The 15,735-nt window shown below is 42.4% G+C and overlaps 1 protein-coding gene across 2 annotated transcripts in view; it reads left to right on the forward strand.

Moving 5' to 3' along the window:
* LOC116958628 (receptor-type tyrosine-protein phosphatase beta-like) overlaps positions 1-15,735 on the forward strand; it is a 42,818-nt gene that overhangs the window by 9,090 nt on the left and 17,993 nt on the right. For both annotated transcript variants that reach the window (XM_076057207.1, XM_076057208.1), the window contains 6 exons: positions 3,414-3,680; positions 5,307-5,573; positions 6,787-7,047; positions 8,137-8,403; positions 11,455-11,769; positions 15,441-15,701. In XM_076057207.1, coding sequence (XP_075913322.1) covers positions 3,414-3,680; positions 5,307-5,573; positions 6,787-7,047; positions 8,137-8,403; positions 11,455-11,769; positions 15,441-15,701 — 1,638 coding nt within the window. The remainder of the gene's footprint in view (positions 1-3,413; positions 3,681-5,306; positions 5,574-6,786; positions 7,048-8,136; positions 8,404-11,454; positions 11,770-15,440; positions 15,702-15,735) is intronic.

Here is a 15,735-nt window from a genome sequence, read left to right on the forward strand (position 1 = left end):
AAATTAAAATCACAACGTTTCGATTGCAACACAAGCAATCATTATCAGGTGTGACAACCACAGCAATATATTTTTTACTGAAGTGGGAGAGATTCCGGAGTTAAGGGGTTTATATAATATTCTTAGTTTTTTCGGTAAAGTCACGTTGAAGAGAAACAACAAAATAACAAAATATATATAAAACAATAAAAATTCTCACGACGTTTCGACCATAACTCAAACGGTCATCATCAGGTGTGTCGGTTTGCATAAATTTATTTTTAAAACGGCACATTTATTTATTTATAAAAAACGTTGGCGTCACGCGCAGCGATTGGCAGTTTGCCCAGGACTAGTCCATCTATTTTTTTTGAAAAGAGGAGGGGGGAGACGAATTTTTTTTATAATGTATGCTGTCTGAAAGCCACTGTAAGCGTGAACAATCAATCAAGAACTGAAATGATTTATCAAATCTTTCCAATGATTGCTAAGATAGAATCCATCTTCTCGGTTGAAATTGTCTCTGTGCTTGTATATGTGGATAGCCTCATGAACGAATCTCTCATGGAAGCCAGATGGCTTACAAAGAACCTCCGTCTTGGAAAAGTCAATGGCATGTGAGCCTACTGAATTAGAACAATGATCTGCTACGGCCGAGGTGTTGGTCCTACCGTGTTTAAGGTCTGCTTTATGTTCACGAATGCGGTCCGAGACATGGCGTTTGGTTTCTCCAATGTAACTACTACCACAGAGGCAACTTAGTTTGTAGACACCAGGGTATTGTATGTCCGGAATCACATCTTTTACAGACGGAACCAGATCACGGATTTTATGTAATGTGTTGAAACGGACCTGGATCTTGTGTTTATTCAAGATTTTGGAGATCTTTTTTGTGATCCCAGCAATGTAGGGTAAAGTGATGGTTTTGAAAGGCTCCTCAAGAGGGTTCTTCTTCATGGTTTGAGTGATAGCTTTGCGGATTGTATAGTCGGAGTAACCATTAGCCCTAAGAGCTTGGTGTACGTGCTTGAGTTCACTGCTTATGTGTTCCTGGTCGGATATGCATTGGGCTCTATGATACAGAGTCTTGATGAGAGAATTCTTCTGTGATGGATGGTGGTGGGAATCCGGTTTCAGATAAGCATCCGTATGGGTAGCTTTCCTGTAGACAGAGTGGCTCATTGAACCATCAGGTCTCTTTTTAATTAGGACATCCAAAAAAGGTATCTTGCCATCTATTTCGACTTCCATGGTAAATCTGATGGCTGGGTGTATGGAATTGATGTGGTCGAAGAATTGGTTTAGAGCAGGCCGGCCATGTGGCCAGATGACAAATGTGTCATCCACGTACCTCTTCCATAAGGTTGGGCGCAGAGTGGCAGTCTGGATGGCGTCAGTCTCAAATTTCTCCATGAAAATGTTAGCTATAACTGGAGAAAGGGGGGAGCCCATTGGGGTGCCATCAGTTTGTTTGTAGAAAGTTCCATTCCAAGTGAAGTATGTATTGGTTAAACAGTGTCTCACCAGGGGGGGTACCTCAGTGTTTAGTCCTTGATGAACCAAGTCTTCAATGATTGCAATGGTGTCAGGTACAGGAACCTTGGTGAATAAGGAAACTACATCAAAACTGACAAGCAGGTCGTCTGGGGACAGGGAAATACCCTTGATTGTTGATACCAGGTGAGTAGAATTTTGTACCGCAGAGGTGGTCTTTCCAGTGAAAGGACGCAGGATTTCAGACAAAAAACGAGCTAGTTTGTAGGTGGGGGAGCTGATAGTAGAGACTATGGGACGAAGAGGTGTATCAACTTTATGTATTTTTGGTAAGCCGTATAATCTTGGTGGCCTGGCAGCAGAAGGTTTCAACGAAAACTGTTTAGATTGATCAATTAATGCGGTTGAATCAGAAATTATTTTGTTGGTTTGTGTGACGAGGCTGTTGGTGGGATCTCTTTTTATTTTTGTATAACTACCATCGTCGAGTAATTCTTTAATTTTGTTGTTGTATTCTATTTTATCCATGATGACAGTAGCATTGCCTTTGTCAGCTGAGAGAATTACAATATCATTCCTCTTTTTTAATTTATATAATTCAAAACGCTCATCTTTGCTGAGGTTGCTAGCTGGCATCTTAGCGTTTTTGAGGGTTGCAGCGATTTCAGATCTTGCTACGTCTGCAGCGATGTGACCCAGGCCCCTGAGAGCAACGTCTACTTGGGCAATTATATCATTAACTGGTATGTGTTTAGGTGTGACTGCAAAGTTTAGACCTTTAGCTAAAACGGATTTCAGACCATCAGAAATAGAACTGTTACTGCGATTAATTACGACTTTATTAACGTCTAACTTTTTGGTGTGTGGGTCCGGTCTTTTGTTGAAGAGGAGGTTAAATTTGGAAATCAGGTTTTCCTTACATTTGGTCGACATAGTAGCAGCTGAAGAGGCAGTCATATTGTCTACATGTTCCCAATCCGATGTGGACATTATTGCCGTCAATGATAAGTGTGATTTGTAGAGTGTCTTGTCTAACTGATCTAGTTCTGTGCGTATAAGTCTGATTTTTTCTGAGATAAGAGCTAAGCTAGTTTTGAAAAGAATTCGTTTCGCATTAGAAGAAGTTACAGCAGCAGAGGTAAGTGTAAATGCGATTGGTATTACCCCAGAGTCAGAGAGGGCGATGGGGGTGGGAATAAGGTGAGGGGGAGCATTGCGTGTGCGCTAGGGACTGGGACGTGAGACTGGGCAGGGGGGGGGGGGGTTGGGCTAGAAGTAAGTGGATACGGAGCCTGGAGGTGCGCGGGGGAGAGGGAGAGCAAAGCACCAACACGGTTGCGGCCTAAAGAGATTATGGCTCTCAAAACAAACCAAACCAAATAGCCGCACTGTTAAACGCTGAGGATGGAATTAACTCGGTAAAATAGACTAGTATCCGGTAAATAAGATGGAACAATTATGAACAGTTACATTTTACTTGGTTAATAACATCTTTCCAATGATTGCTCAATTTGTATCCATCCTCTCGGTTGAAGTTATGTCTATGTTTATATATATGTATGGCTTCATGAACAAATCTTTGATGGTAACCAGACGGCTTGCAGAGTACATTGGTCTCGGAGAAAACAAAATCATGAGAGCCCACAGCGTTAAAGCAATGATCAGCAACGGCGAAGGAATTAGTTCTGCCGTGTTTCAGATCTGACTTATGCTCGCGGATACGATCAGAGACATGACGTTTCGTTTTTTTATTTTTTTATTTTATTTTCAACTACGTGACTTTACCGAAAGAACCAAAGAATATGAATCCTTGCAGTCACGAAAACTTCAAATCTAGAATGTATCTGACGTGTTGCAAGTTACTTTAGAAACTTTAGTTAACGATATACACGCAGCCCTTTAACCGAGTCTGTGTGAAACGTTGTTATTTGCTGTTGCAGTGCCTCCAAAAGTCAATGTCACCATCAGTGTCAGCAGCCCTACAGCTCTGACGGTCTCATGGGTGGCTCCTATTTCAGACGTTGACTACTACGTTGTCTACTTAAGTGAAACGTACAACGCAACAGCAGTGAAGAGCGTCATTTTGTCCTCCACCATTACAACACAAGCATTTACTGATCTGGTCCCTGGAAGACGTTATAACGCTTCTGTAACAGTATACAGTGGCATCAACTCCCAATCGTCATACATTGTCATGAATATCACCTGTAAGTATATGCATTGTTTATATTCAGAAAATCATTTGGGTGAGCACCACAGACGAAACGCATTTTCACAAGCGAAAGCATTCTCGATAAATATAATCTAGGTATTTTATTAGGAGACATTTGTAAGCAGTCACTGTCGTTTTAAAAAAAAAATATTTGTTTTGAGCCAGGTTAAAATAATTGAATTCTAAATTCGAAGATAAATGGTCATTATATTATAATGCATTGCATTGATCTACAAAGTTTCGTATACTTCATTGAAAAATGTAATATACATGTCGACTTCTTCTTGGTTAACACAACTTTATTTACCAATGCCAACTATATCTATGTCCCTAAACCTCCAAAATATAACTAAGAATGACAGTTAAAAAAACCATCATGACAACATTTACTGGACTGGTTCCTGGAAGGTACTACTCCGTGTCTGTGGAGGCTTACAATGGGTCTGTCTCATATTGGTCAGATGTGGTCATGGACAGAACTCGTAAGTACCAATGTGGACAACTGTTCAGACTATTAATATCGATATTAATCTGTGTTACTATATTACTATATGTAGGTGCATTGTGTATCTTACACATTGTATTACTTAAATTGGTATTTAAAGCGTTACACCATGCGATGCTGCTGTTGTTTCTGCATTTCAAATAGACACATGCACGATTCACAGGTTGGTCACATTCACGTGACCAACGTCGCCAACCGATTTAGCATCATTGGCTACATATGGTGCGAAACATTTTCAACACACATGCTACAGTGATGAGCTCGAGTCTCCTCACCCAACATCTGTTATTAGCGACAAAAGTCCCGAGTCTTTTCACGGATAAAACGGACCTCCTTAACAATGTCTGCAGTATAAAGCCCAGAACCTCGTTTGAAACAGCCCTGCGGGGCCTGAAACTTAACGGTGTTTCAAAGTGTTAGTACGTATTACTGTAAACCCTTGACATTATGGCTGGTTAGGCCACGAGCAAACTGCAGGGATCATGGGCCTTCTTCATGGAAACTCAATCACGGTAATCTTTTAGCCCTCGCGTGATCAGAACATTTAGCCACAAACATGGGTAAAGAGTGAGAGTTTGGAGTCAGACGAAGCCACACCCGTGGAGCTTGTTGAGGGGTTTGAATGCACTGAGGTCGGGGGGAGGAGGCGGGCCCTTGGGGTATGGCCCTCCTTCCCCCATCCAGGACAGCTGAAGAGGACAAGTCCACTTGTCATGTGGAGGCTTCCCATACTTTCGTCACGGACCCGTTATTCTCCCCTCACTATCTAATAATATATCATGCTCCCTCCCGTAGTCCGTACGTACGTTGGTCAAATAGCCCAATCTCCTCCTCATCTATGGACCCAGCAGTATTGAGGGCCTAAGCCCACATATTTTTTGGAACCCCCCCTCCCCTTGTTGGGGTTTATGCTAAATAATGGGTTCTTATTTTGTTGCAACAAAAACACGTACCTTTCTCATCAATACATAGTTGGACCAACAAAAAGAGGACATATACAAAATATATAGTGATCGTTGTATCTAATGTGTTACATGCCACTTTAGTGGTTTAAGTTAATGACGTACGTAGTCTTTGCAGTTCGTCTGTCCTAACCATGTTTAATTGACATTGCAGTTCCTCCACAAGTCAATGTCACCGTCATCGTCAACAGTCCTACAGCCATGACAGTCTCATGGGTGGCTCCGACTTCAGACATTGACTATTACATGGTCTACTTAAATGAAACCTACAATGCAACGGCAGTGAAGAGCTTCATTTTGCCTTCCACCGTTACATCACAAACATTTACTAATCTGGTCCCTGGTAGAAATTATAACGCTTCTGTAACAGTATATAATGGCATCAACTCCCAACCATCAGTCATTGTCACGAAGACAACCTGTAAGTATATGCATTGTTTATATTCAGATAATCACTTGGGTGAGCATCACAGAAGAAACGCATTTTTACAAGCAAAAGCAATCACCACAAATAGAATCTAGGTATTTTATTAGAAGACATTTGTAAACAATCACCCTCGCCCCACCACCTTATACTTCCCTGGCGTGGCCTCGCTCCGCCCCCGGCCATGCCCCACCTTTCTCGAATTGTCTCGGCCAATCCCGATCTTCCCCGATGGTTCCCTCCTGTAATTATCGCTCGTGACCACTTGGCCACGCACTGTCCCTGCAGCCACACTGTTTCCCCACACGCACTGTCTCCACACATGCACTGTCTCTACACATGTAATGTGAGGAGAATCAACAGGAAACGTTAATTTAGTAATAATGTAGTGAGTCCAACTCAGTTGCAGACATTGTCTTAAGAGAAACCCTATTTATTACATCAACTCAACACAAGATGACGTAACCTACATTCAGGTGTTGAATGCCCATCTAACCACGCTATGGCAGAACTAGACACGGTCCCGCTATCCCGGTCCGGATGACGAGCTGGGTCCTGGACCGCGTGGCTAGAGGCTTCTTCAACCCGACTTGGATCTTCACTCACCAACAGTCAAGAACCCCATGCCCCACACGAGGCCCCCGTTATATCGGCTCGGGCTGGGAATGGCTCCGCCTCTCGCCCCGTCCACCTTCTCGATCTCTCTGGCCCTTTCCCGAAGGCTCCCAAGAGCTCTTCTATACCACGTGACCACCCAGCGGCCCCTGTCCACTGGTGGCCACCTCCAATATCATCCGGTCATGTGTCTGCAGGTCAACCAGCGTATCATGCCCCAACGTAACCCTGGTTGGCTGACACTTTCTCTCACTCCCTCACTGGGAGCCTGCAACGCACACTGTACATGGTGCCTCTGCGCTAACCAGCGCTCACCCAAGCCCCGCTAGGGCTAGTACTACGCCCAGTAACCGGGCTGCACATAATGACAACATATTATCCTCCATGGCATCGCAGGCCCGACACCACACAGTGACATTCACAGTCACTACAATACCATTCATTTTAAAATCAATAGATCATGAAAGTATGGTCACCACATACGTAATATTTAGTAATATTTTCAATTGGTATTTTTTTATCAATCATTTGAATTGTTTGTTCGTGAATTAAGTGAAATACTTTATTGACAAAGTGTCTCCCATGCTTTTTGCAGTTCCAGTGTCAAGTTACATAATTTTAAATATCACTAGCAAGACTACCACGACCATGACAGTCTCAAGAACGACTTATCTCCCAGACTTCTTCTACTGGGCCTACTTGAGAGAGACTGCGAGTGGAAACTTGGTTACAACATTCCAGATTTACTCAAACGATACAACATTTACTGGACTGGTTCCTGGAAGGTACTACTCCGTGTCTGTGGAGGCTTACAATGGGTCCATCTCATATTGGTCAGATGTCATGGACAGAACTCGTAAGTACCAATGTGGACAACTGTTCAGACAATATTAATATTGATATTAATCTGTGTGTTACTAAATTACTATCTGTAGGTGCATTGTGTATCTTACACATTATATTACTTAAATTGGTATTTAAAGCATTACACCATGCGATGCTGCTGTTGTTTCTGCATTTAAAATAGACACATGCACGATTCACAGGTTGGTCACATTCACGTGACCAACGTCGCCAACCGATTTAGCATCATTGGCTACATATGGTGAGAAACATTTTCAACACACATGCTGCAGTGATGAGCTCGAGTCTCCTCACCCGACATCCGTGTCTGCAGTATAAAGCGCAGCACCTCGTTGGAAACAGCCCTGTGGGGCCTGAAACTTAACGGTGTTTCCAAATGTTAGTACGTATTACTGTAAACCCTTGACATTATGGCTGGTTAGGCCACGAGCAAACTGCAGGGATCATGGGCCTTCTTCATGGAAACTCAGTCACGGTAATCTTTTAGCCCTCGCGTGATCAGAACATTTAGCCACAAACATGGGTAAAGAGTGAGAGTTTGGAGTCAGACGATGCCACACCCGTGGAGCTTGTTGTGGGGTTTTCATGCACTGAGGTCGGGGGGAGGAGGCGGGCCCTTGGGGTATGGCCCTCCTTCCCCCATCCAGGACAGCTGAGGAGGACAAGTCCACTTGTCATGTGGAGGCTTCCCCTACTTTCGTCACGGACCCGTTATTCTCCCCTCACTATCTAATAATAACTGATGCTCCCTCCCGTAGTCCGTACGTACGTTGGTCAAATAGCCCAATCTCCTCCCCATCTATCTATCCAGCAGTATTGAGGGCCTCAGTCCACATAATTTTTGGAACCCCCCCTCCCCTTATTGGGGTGTATGCTAAATACTGGGTTCTTATTTTGTTGCAACAAAAAACACGTACCTTTCTCATCAATACATGGTTGGACCAAAAAAAAGGAGGACATATACAAAATATATGGTGATCGTTGTATCTAATGTGTTACATGCCACTTTAGTGGCTTAAGATAATGACGTACGTAGTCTTTGCAGTTCGTCTGTCCTAACCATGTTTATTTGACATTGCAGTTCCTCCACAAGTCAATGTTACCGTCATCGTCAACAGTCCTACAGCCATGACAGTCTCATGGGTGGCTCCGACTTCAGACGTTGACTATTACGTTGTCTACTTAAATGAAACCTACAATGCAACAGCAGTGAAGAGCTTCATTTTGCCTTCCTACGTTACAACACAAGCATTTACTGATCTGGTCCCTGGTAGAAGTTATAACGCTTCTGTAACAGTATATAGTGGCATTAACTCCCAACCGTCAGTCATTGTCACGAAGATAACCTGTAAGTATATGCATTGTTTATATTCAGATAATCATTTGGGTTAGCACCACAAAAGAAACGCATTTTCATAAGCAAAAGCAATCACCACAAATATAATCTAGGTATTTTATTAGAAGACATTTGTAAACAATCACAAAATATTTATTTGTTTTAAGCCATGTTAAGGATAATTTAATCTAAATTCGAAGACAAATATACATTAAATAATAATACATAGCATTGCTCTACAAAATATTGCATACTTTATTGAAAAATATAAAATACATTTCGACTTCTTCTTGGTTAACACAACTTTATTTATCAATGCCAACTGTGTCTGTCCCTAAACTTCCAATATATAACTTAAACAATTTGAAATACAACCGGAACACGTTAGAGCATTATATAAGGCAGCTTTTGAATGTAGACCTAGATGATCATTAAGTAATGAAAACAACATTCCAATATGTCAAAACAGGATACGAAATTTTCATTGCGTACCAAATGCTATGATCTACGGTCTAAGTGCAGGCTGGGAGACAAGACGTTATTAGAATCGATTATGGCTAGTTGTTGAGTGTCATCAATAGGAGGGAGCGTGCATGGGAGTGTATGCACCTGGGAGATGGAGCTATGAAATCAGTCAATCTGCAGGAACTCGATGGACTGTTACATTACAGAATTATGAGGGATTCTGATGTCTTGCGGATGACTTCATCCAGAATTATACTGACCATGGCTGATGTTGATGACAAAGCGTTACATTATTTAGTATTACATTGCATAGCAACATCGTTTCCAAAGATCAACGTGGGAGCACACTTCACACATCCCACAAGATATTTCCACGCTTCCCCAAAAGTCATCATAGGGCCATCATCACCCACACTGGCATCAACATTCCTGTGATTGTGTCGAAACGATTATCAAGGTGGAACTTGGTCAAAGCTGACTGGGACCAATATAAGGAGGCTGTAGAGAGAGTTGTGAGTGATTCCCGTGACACCGGGACGCTATTACCCTTTTATTGGCCTCCTTACCGCAGCCACAAAGAAGAGCATCCCCCAAGGCTTCCAGAAAGACTACCCCTGCTGGATAAAAGAGACCCAGGACCTGTTCCGACAGTACAGCCAGTTGGACAGCCCGCAGTTTGGAAAGGCCCTGCTAGGCTGCTAGGCTAGATGGTATCTCCCCAAAATTCCTCCATCACTTAGGCCCTAGGGGACTCCAATGGCTGGCAAAACTGTACAGCAAAACCATGAAAACGGGATGGATCCCAAAAGCATGGTGGAAGGCAATGGTCGACCTGGGAAGCTATAGGTCAATATCACTCCTGTGCATGACCTATAAACTCCTGGAACACATCATCCTCCTGAGAATCACCTCCCTTGTCGAGTCTAATCTATGCAGAACAAGCGGGATTCCGTCCTGGATGCAGCTACTATGACTACATTTTGGCCCTTGCAACAAACATTGTGGCTAGATTCCAGAAATCCAAGACCAGTGAACACTCTGAAAGTGACATTCTGCGGCAACACTGCGACACGACCCCACTCCGATCTATCCGAATGAAGCTGGATCCTACGCTAACATTCTACGACCTCCTGAAAAAGGTAGCCACTAAGACCAAAACAAGGGTCAATCTGGTCCAGAAACTGGCAAGCACAAGCTGGGGAGTATCAGCACCAGTGCTACGGACATCATTGATGGTCCTTGTGTACTCTGTAGCCGAGTACTATGCACCAATGGACCAGAAGTTGCCACACTCGACTTGTTGATGTCCAACTCAACACTACAATGTGGTGTATCATTGGAACCCTCAAGTGGACCCCAACACCCTGGCTGCCCATGCTGATAAATATGCCTTCCCCACCCTACCGCCGCAACGCTGCAAACATGCGGAAAGTACTGTAGATCGAGGAAAGTCGCCTTGCCATTCATCAGTACTTTACTAACGTCCCTCGTCATTACTTGAAGTCACACAAGCCCTTTTGAACCATTGTGTTTCCCCTTATTAAATGCAGGTTCAACCCCGATGAATCCTGGAGACCTGAATGGAGTTCAAAATAACTCACAATTTCCCTGTGAAAGACCCAATGCAGAATATCCATGAGTTTGACGTTCCACAAAGCTCATGGTCCACTCTAAGCCGTATCTGCACAAATCATGGGAGTAAATGCGGATACCTGATCCACAAATGGAAAATTAAAAACTGTCCAGTGTGCCACTGTGGTCATTCAGAACAGAGACTGTTCAACATATGACGACCCAATGCCCGATCCACAAATATAAAGGAGACATCACAGCGATACATTCCGCTGCTCCTGACGCGGTTATCTGGCTTGACAACTTGAATGTGAAATTTTAGTTGTTGCTCTGCATCTACATTAGCCATACGGAAGAATTTCACACCTTCCCTTGCATGTATGTTGAACTTCGTTTGCACCATATATAGCCAACAGTGCTAATCAGAGTTGTGAGGGAAGGACAACGAACTAACATACAAAAAGCAGTTCTAAAGAAATAGGACTTCAACCTTCATGTAAAAGTGCATAGGTCCAGTGGCTTCCTAATATTGGAAGATCGTTTCAGGAGGCTGCAGACGCGCATCTAAAAGCCCACAATCTTGATCATCAAATAATGAAGCAACTCCTCTCAGTCATATGGGCACATATATATCAATGCATACCTCATCATGATGGCCAATAGACACTCGTTTAAACATGTTGCCTAGCGATCAAAATGCAGTGCCTTTAACTCGAATATTCAGCCACACGTATTCTGACATAATAGGCACATGATGATGCAACGATTCATCACGCTGCATGCATTACATAGTGAGTTTGAGAAAGGCTTATTTGATATTCGTATACATTGTGTGTAATCATTCCATGTGACCTCTGCAGCCAATAAGAGTTTACTCAGTACATTCACGATGAATATTGAAAGAAAAAAATCCATGAATTATTAAACGGAATCATTACCCCGAATTGTGACAATTTATCACACCGCATGGTAGGCGAATCGTTAAATGACTGTACTAATTTGTGTGTTTGTGTGTGTTTAAATTAGACATGTCAATTCGGCTGGCTGGGAGTAACACCGCATGTCAGGGCCGGGTGGAGGTGTTCCACAATGGCGGGTGGGGCACGGTTTGTGACGACTTTTGGAGTTCGCAGGATGCCCAGGTCGTGTGTCATCAACTGGGTTGTGGCCTCAATGGCGTTGCCATATCAAATGCTTACTTTGGAGAGGGCAGTGTCCCTATCTTTCTCGACGATGTTCAGTGCTCTGGTTATGAGACTCAGCTCTCCGACTGTAGTCATCGTCCCTGGGGGATTCACAACTGCTTCCACTCTGAAGATGCCTCAGTCATCTGCTTGCAAGGTTACTTAAGCAAGAGTGTGTGTTGCTCAATATGTCTGTGTGCCCTGTTGTCTTGCTGTTGCATGCTCAAGCTATTTATGTTCTTTGCAGGCAAGAAATGTATTAATTCATTTATTTTTCATTATTCCCTTTAATCATTGTAAAATAACTAAAACATGTGTTGCACACTCGAAATTAAGGACGTGGTCAAGTTCTCTAAATCGAGGGCAAACATTTATTGTGATAATCTGTAAAATGCAACAGCACGTGTTACAGAAATTCTCAACCGAGTCGCCATTAACCACGTGACTGGTGTACAGGTCAGGTTACTCAATAACAGTTTCCCTTAAACCCATTCCATTACTGATAAACCATCTTTGTCTTTAATCAAAACCTTTACACTTCACTATTCGAATATTATTTTAATCCTAAGCTGTATGTCTATCTATACTATCTACTTATAAAGATATCTTACACCCATTATCTGTACTGCATATGCACTGTATACGTACTGTACTTGTCATCATTGTACAACTTACTATTTTACACGTGTTCTATTCTTAATAGCATTGCAAGTAGTCATACTCTAGGTGCATGACGACCGTTTGTGTTATGGTCGAAACGTCGTGAAAATGTTTATTGTTTTATATATATTTTATTGTTTCCCTTCAACGTGACTTTACCGAAAGAACTAAGACTATAACCATATGATCACTGCTTATATTTTGTCTTAATCACCCATGTTGTAGTTAAAAGTCCCTTGTTTCGCTATGGTCTCGTGTAGAAACCAACAGTTATCTCTTGTGCTACTGGTCTCCTTCTCACGATGGTAGGTTAGCCCAACTTTTAATAGGTGAGTGTCTTTGGCTTTCTTCTCTCTCTTTGACGGTGGAGTCTCCTGTTGTGATGACTACTCTCATCTTCTTCATCGTTATTTTCCAAGTCCCTTGCAGATTCACTTGCTGGACTCAACTGCTCTTCTTCATTATTTACATCTAAATCGATCTCACTGTATCCTGATTCCTTCGGCAAGATCTGTCCCTCAGTTGTTTCAGTTAACTGATATTCACTCTCTGAATCTGTCTCACTGCTCTCTGTACCAGCTGGTGACACATGTTCCTCGGCTGCTGCCGATAACTGTTGTTCACCCTCTGTCTTGTGTGGGTGGAATTCTTCAGCTTCTGGGTTCAATGGTGACTTCGTGTCCTGTATTACTGTAGCTTGCTGATCAGTTTTTGGTTAACTCTAGAAAGCTCACATTCTTTATCCGTTTCCAACTCACTGTCTGTTGGTTCCTGCATGTGTTTACATAGGCCTCTTGTCCTTGTTTGGTGAGTTTCTTTCTTGCCTTCTTTCTCCATTGCTTTTGTGATGGCTGCTTAATTGGGAGGAAGTCACAAGGTAGCAGCAAATTCCAATGAATCACCTTGGTTCTCCCTTCACCACTCGAAGGTTTGACCTCATATACTGGGCTGTCATTACTTTTTCTCCCAATGACAATAAACACATTGTCCTCCCAGTAGGATCGAATTTTGCCCGGTCCCGCTTTCTCACTCATATTTCGCTCCAGGACACGATTGCCTTGTTGTAGCTCTGCCCCATGGATTTTCTCGTCATACTGGCCCTTCCGTTATTTTGTTGCAAAGTTGGAGCTATTCTGTAGGCTTCCACCATCCGCTGTCTCCACTTTTCCACTTAATGCTTATACGATCCTCCCTGGTGTTCGAAACCAAAAATAAGATTCACTAATAGATTTGGAGACCTCCCAAACAGGAGATAAAAAGTTTAGAATCCTGTTGCTTCACTACGAGTACAGTTATAAGCATGCACTACCTTAACAAGGTAGTTCTTCCAATCTGTCTTCTGCTCGTCAGAGCCCTTTAATTCGATAGCTCTGAACAAAAAGTTTCGTGCAGATTCTCTTGTCTCCTGAGAGATGTTCATCAACTAATGCTTTGTTCTCTATATTGTACCTTCAAATTTGTTTTTAACTTGTAAATAGTCAAATCAGTTTCCATTTCTAGCATGTCCCTCAAATTCAGACCAGGACTGATTGCTTTGATAACTACCTCAATGATGTCAGACTCCTTCACCAATCTGCCTATAGGTCCTGAATTATCTCCGTATTGTGGCTTCTGGTCTGGCCAATTGTACGAGATCCAATGCTGCTCTGGTTTTTGTTCCACCTTCACTTGAGGTTTTATTTTCCTCAAGGGTTTTTCTGGAATCTTCTTGTGACTCCTGTATTTCATCATCCACATCTTCAGATAGTTTTGATGGTGGCAATGTTTGACCTGTTCCCTTGCTGTCTTTGTATTTCTGTTGTATTGTCTCAATGAAAGACAGCAGGTTTTGAACACAGGTTTCAAAATATTCTTCTTGGTCTTCAATTTCATCGAGTACTATTTCTGCCATACGAATTATAGCCTATTCTCGGTTCTTTCTACTTGACTTTACCGAAAGAACCAAGAATATGAATCCCTGCAGTCACGAAAGCTTTAAATCGAGAATTAAAGCCTGTCTGCTATTATCTTCACCAGTCTCATAATCATGGAAACACTTCAAACATCTACATGTTTCCTTGAGCTGGGCTCTCTGCAGCTGATTCAAGGCAGCATTGACCTTATCCTGCAGCTGTTCCAGTGCCATGAAGTGACGACCGTTCAGATCCTTGCACGACTGTCTTTACATATGGTGCCCATACAATTGCTTGGTCCATCTCGTTGGAAGAGTTGATCCCTGTCAGTGACCTCTGGGAAACTATCCTGCCAGGCTCGGCAAAATATGTTGTACACTCGAAATGAAGGACGTGGGCAGGTGTTCCAAATCGAGGGCAATCGCATTCATTGTGATAATCTGTAAAATGCAACAGCACGTGTGTTACACAGAAGTTTCCAACCTAGTCGCTATGAACCATGTGACCGGTGTACAGTGTCAGGTTACTCAACATTTTCCCTTAAATCCATTTCACTGGTGATAAATTATATTTTTATTTAATAATAACCTTTAAACTTCACTATTCTTCGAATATTACTTTAATTCGAATATTACTTTAATGTCTATATTTACCATCCACTTAAACTGATATCTTACACTCATTATCTTCACTGTATATGTACTGTATACGTACTGTACTTGTCACCATTGTACAACTTACTATTGTAAATGTGGTATATTCTTAATAGCATTGCAATTAGTCATACTATGGGTAAATGGGCATGGTTATAGAATAAACAGTATTAGGGTTAAAGAATCACCAGTGTTAACTACAGTACATCATCCTTTACAGTGTACAGTCCTAAACCCCCTCCTTTTGAATATATCACAATCTACCAATTCAAAGCCAAGCTTAAAGACTTGAACATTTCTATAACCATCAAAACAAACATTTGGGTTCTTTACCTGTAAAATGCAACAGCACTTGATGTTACACACAGAAATTCTCAACCATGTCACCATTAAGCATGCGACTGGTGTCCAGGTCAGGTTACTCAATAACCCTGCCAGCCACCTATAGGCCCGACTCAATTTCACATGCTGATGTACACTGGATTTATGTACTGCACAGCACATCAGGACCTTCACAAAACCACACTTTACTCCATTGCTGCACGAGGAAATAATTAAAGTGTTCCATTCCTATTGTCCCACATATGCCATTCAAATGTATTGCTTGCATGTGGCCATTTCAGTGTCAAGTTACATCGTTTTAACCATCATGAGGAAGACTACCACGACCATGACAGTCTCAGGAACGACGTATCTCCCAGACTCGTTCTCCTACTGGGCCTACTTGAGAGAGACTGCGAGTGGAAACTTGGTTACAACATTCCAGATTTACTCAAACGTGACAACATTTACTGGCTTGGCTCCTGGAAGGAACTACTCTGTGTCTGTGCGGGCTTTCGATGGGTCTGTCTCATATTGGTCAGATGTGGTAATGGACAGAACTTGTAAGTTCCGTTGTGGTCAACTGTTCAGACTATA

The sequence above is a fragment of the Petromyzon marinus genome, chromosome 80 (assembly GCF_048934315.1).
Source record: "Petromyzon marinus isolate PM22_M1 ecotype Great Lakes invasive population chromosome 80, UKy_Petmar_22M1.pri1.0, whole genome shotgun sequence".
NCBI classification, from domain to species: domain Eukaryota; kingdom Metazoa; phylum Chordata; class Hyperoartia; order Petromyzontiformes; family Petromyzontidae; genus Petromyzon; species Petromyzon marinus.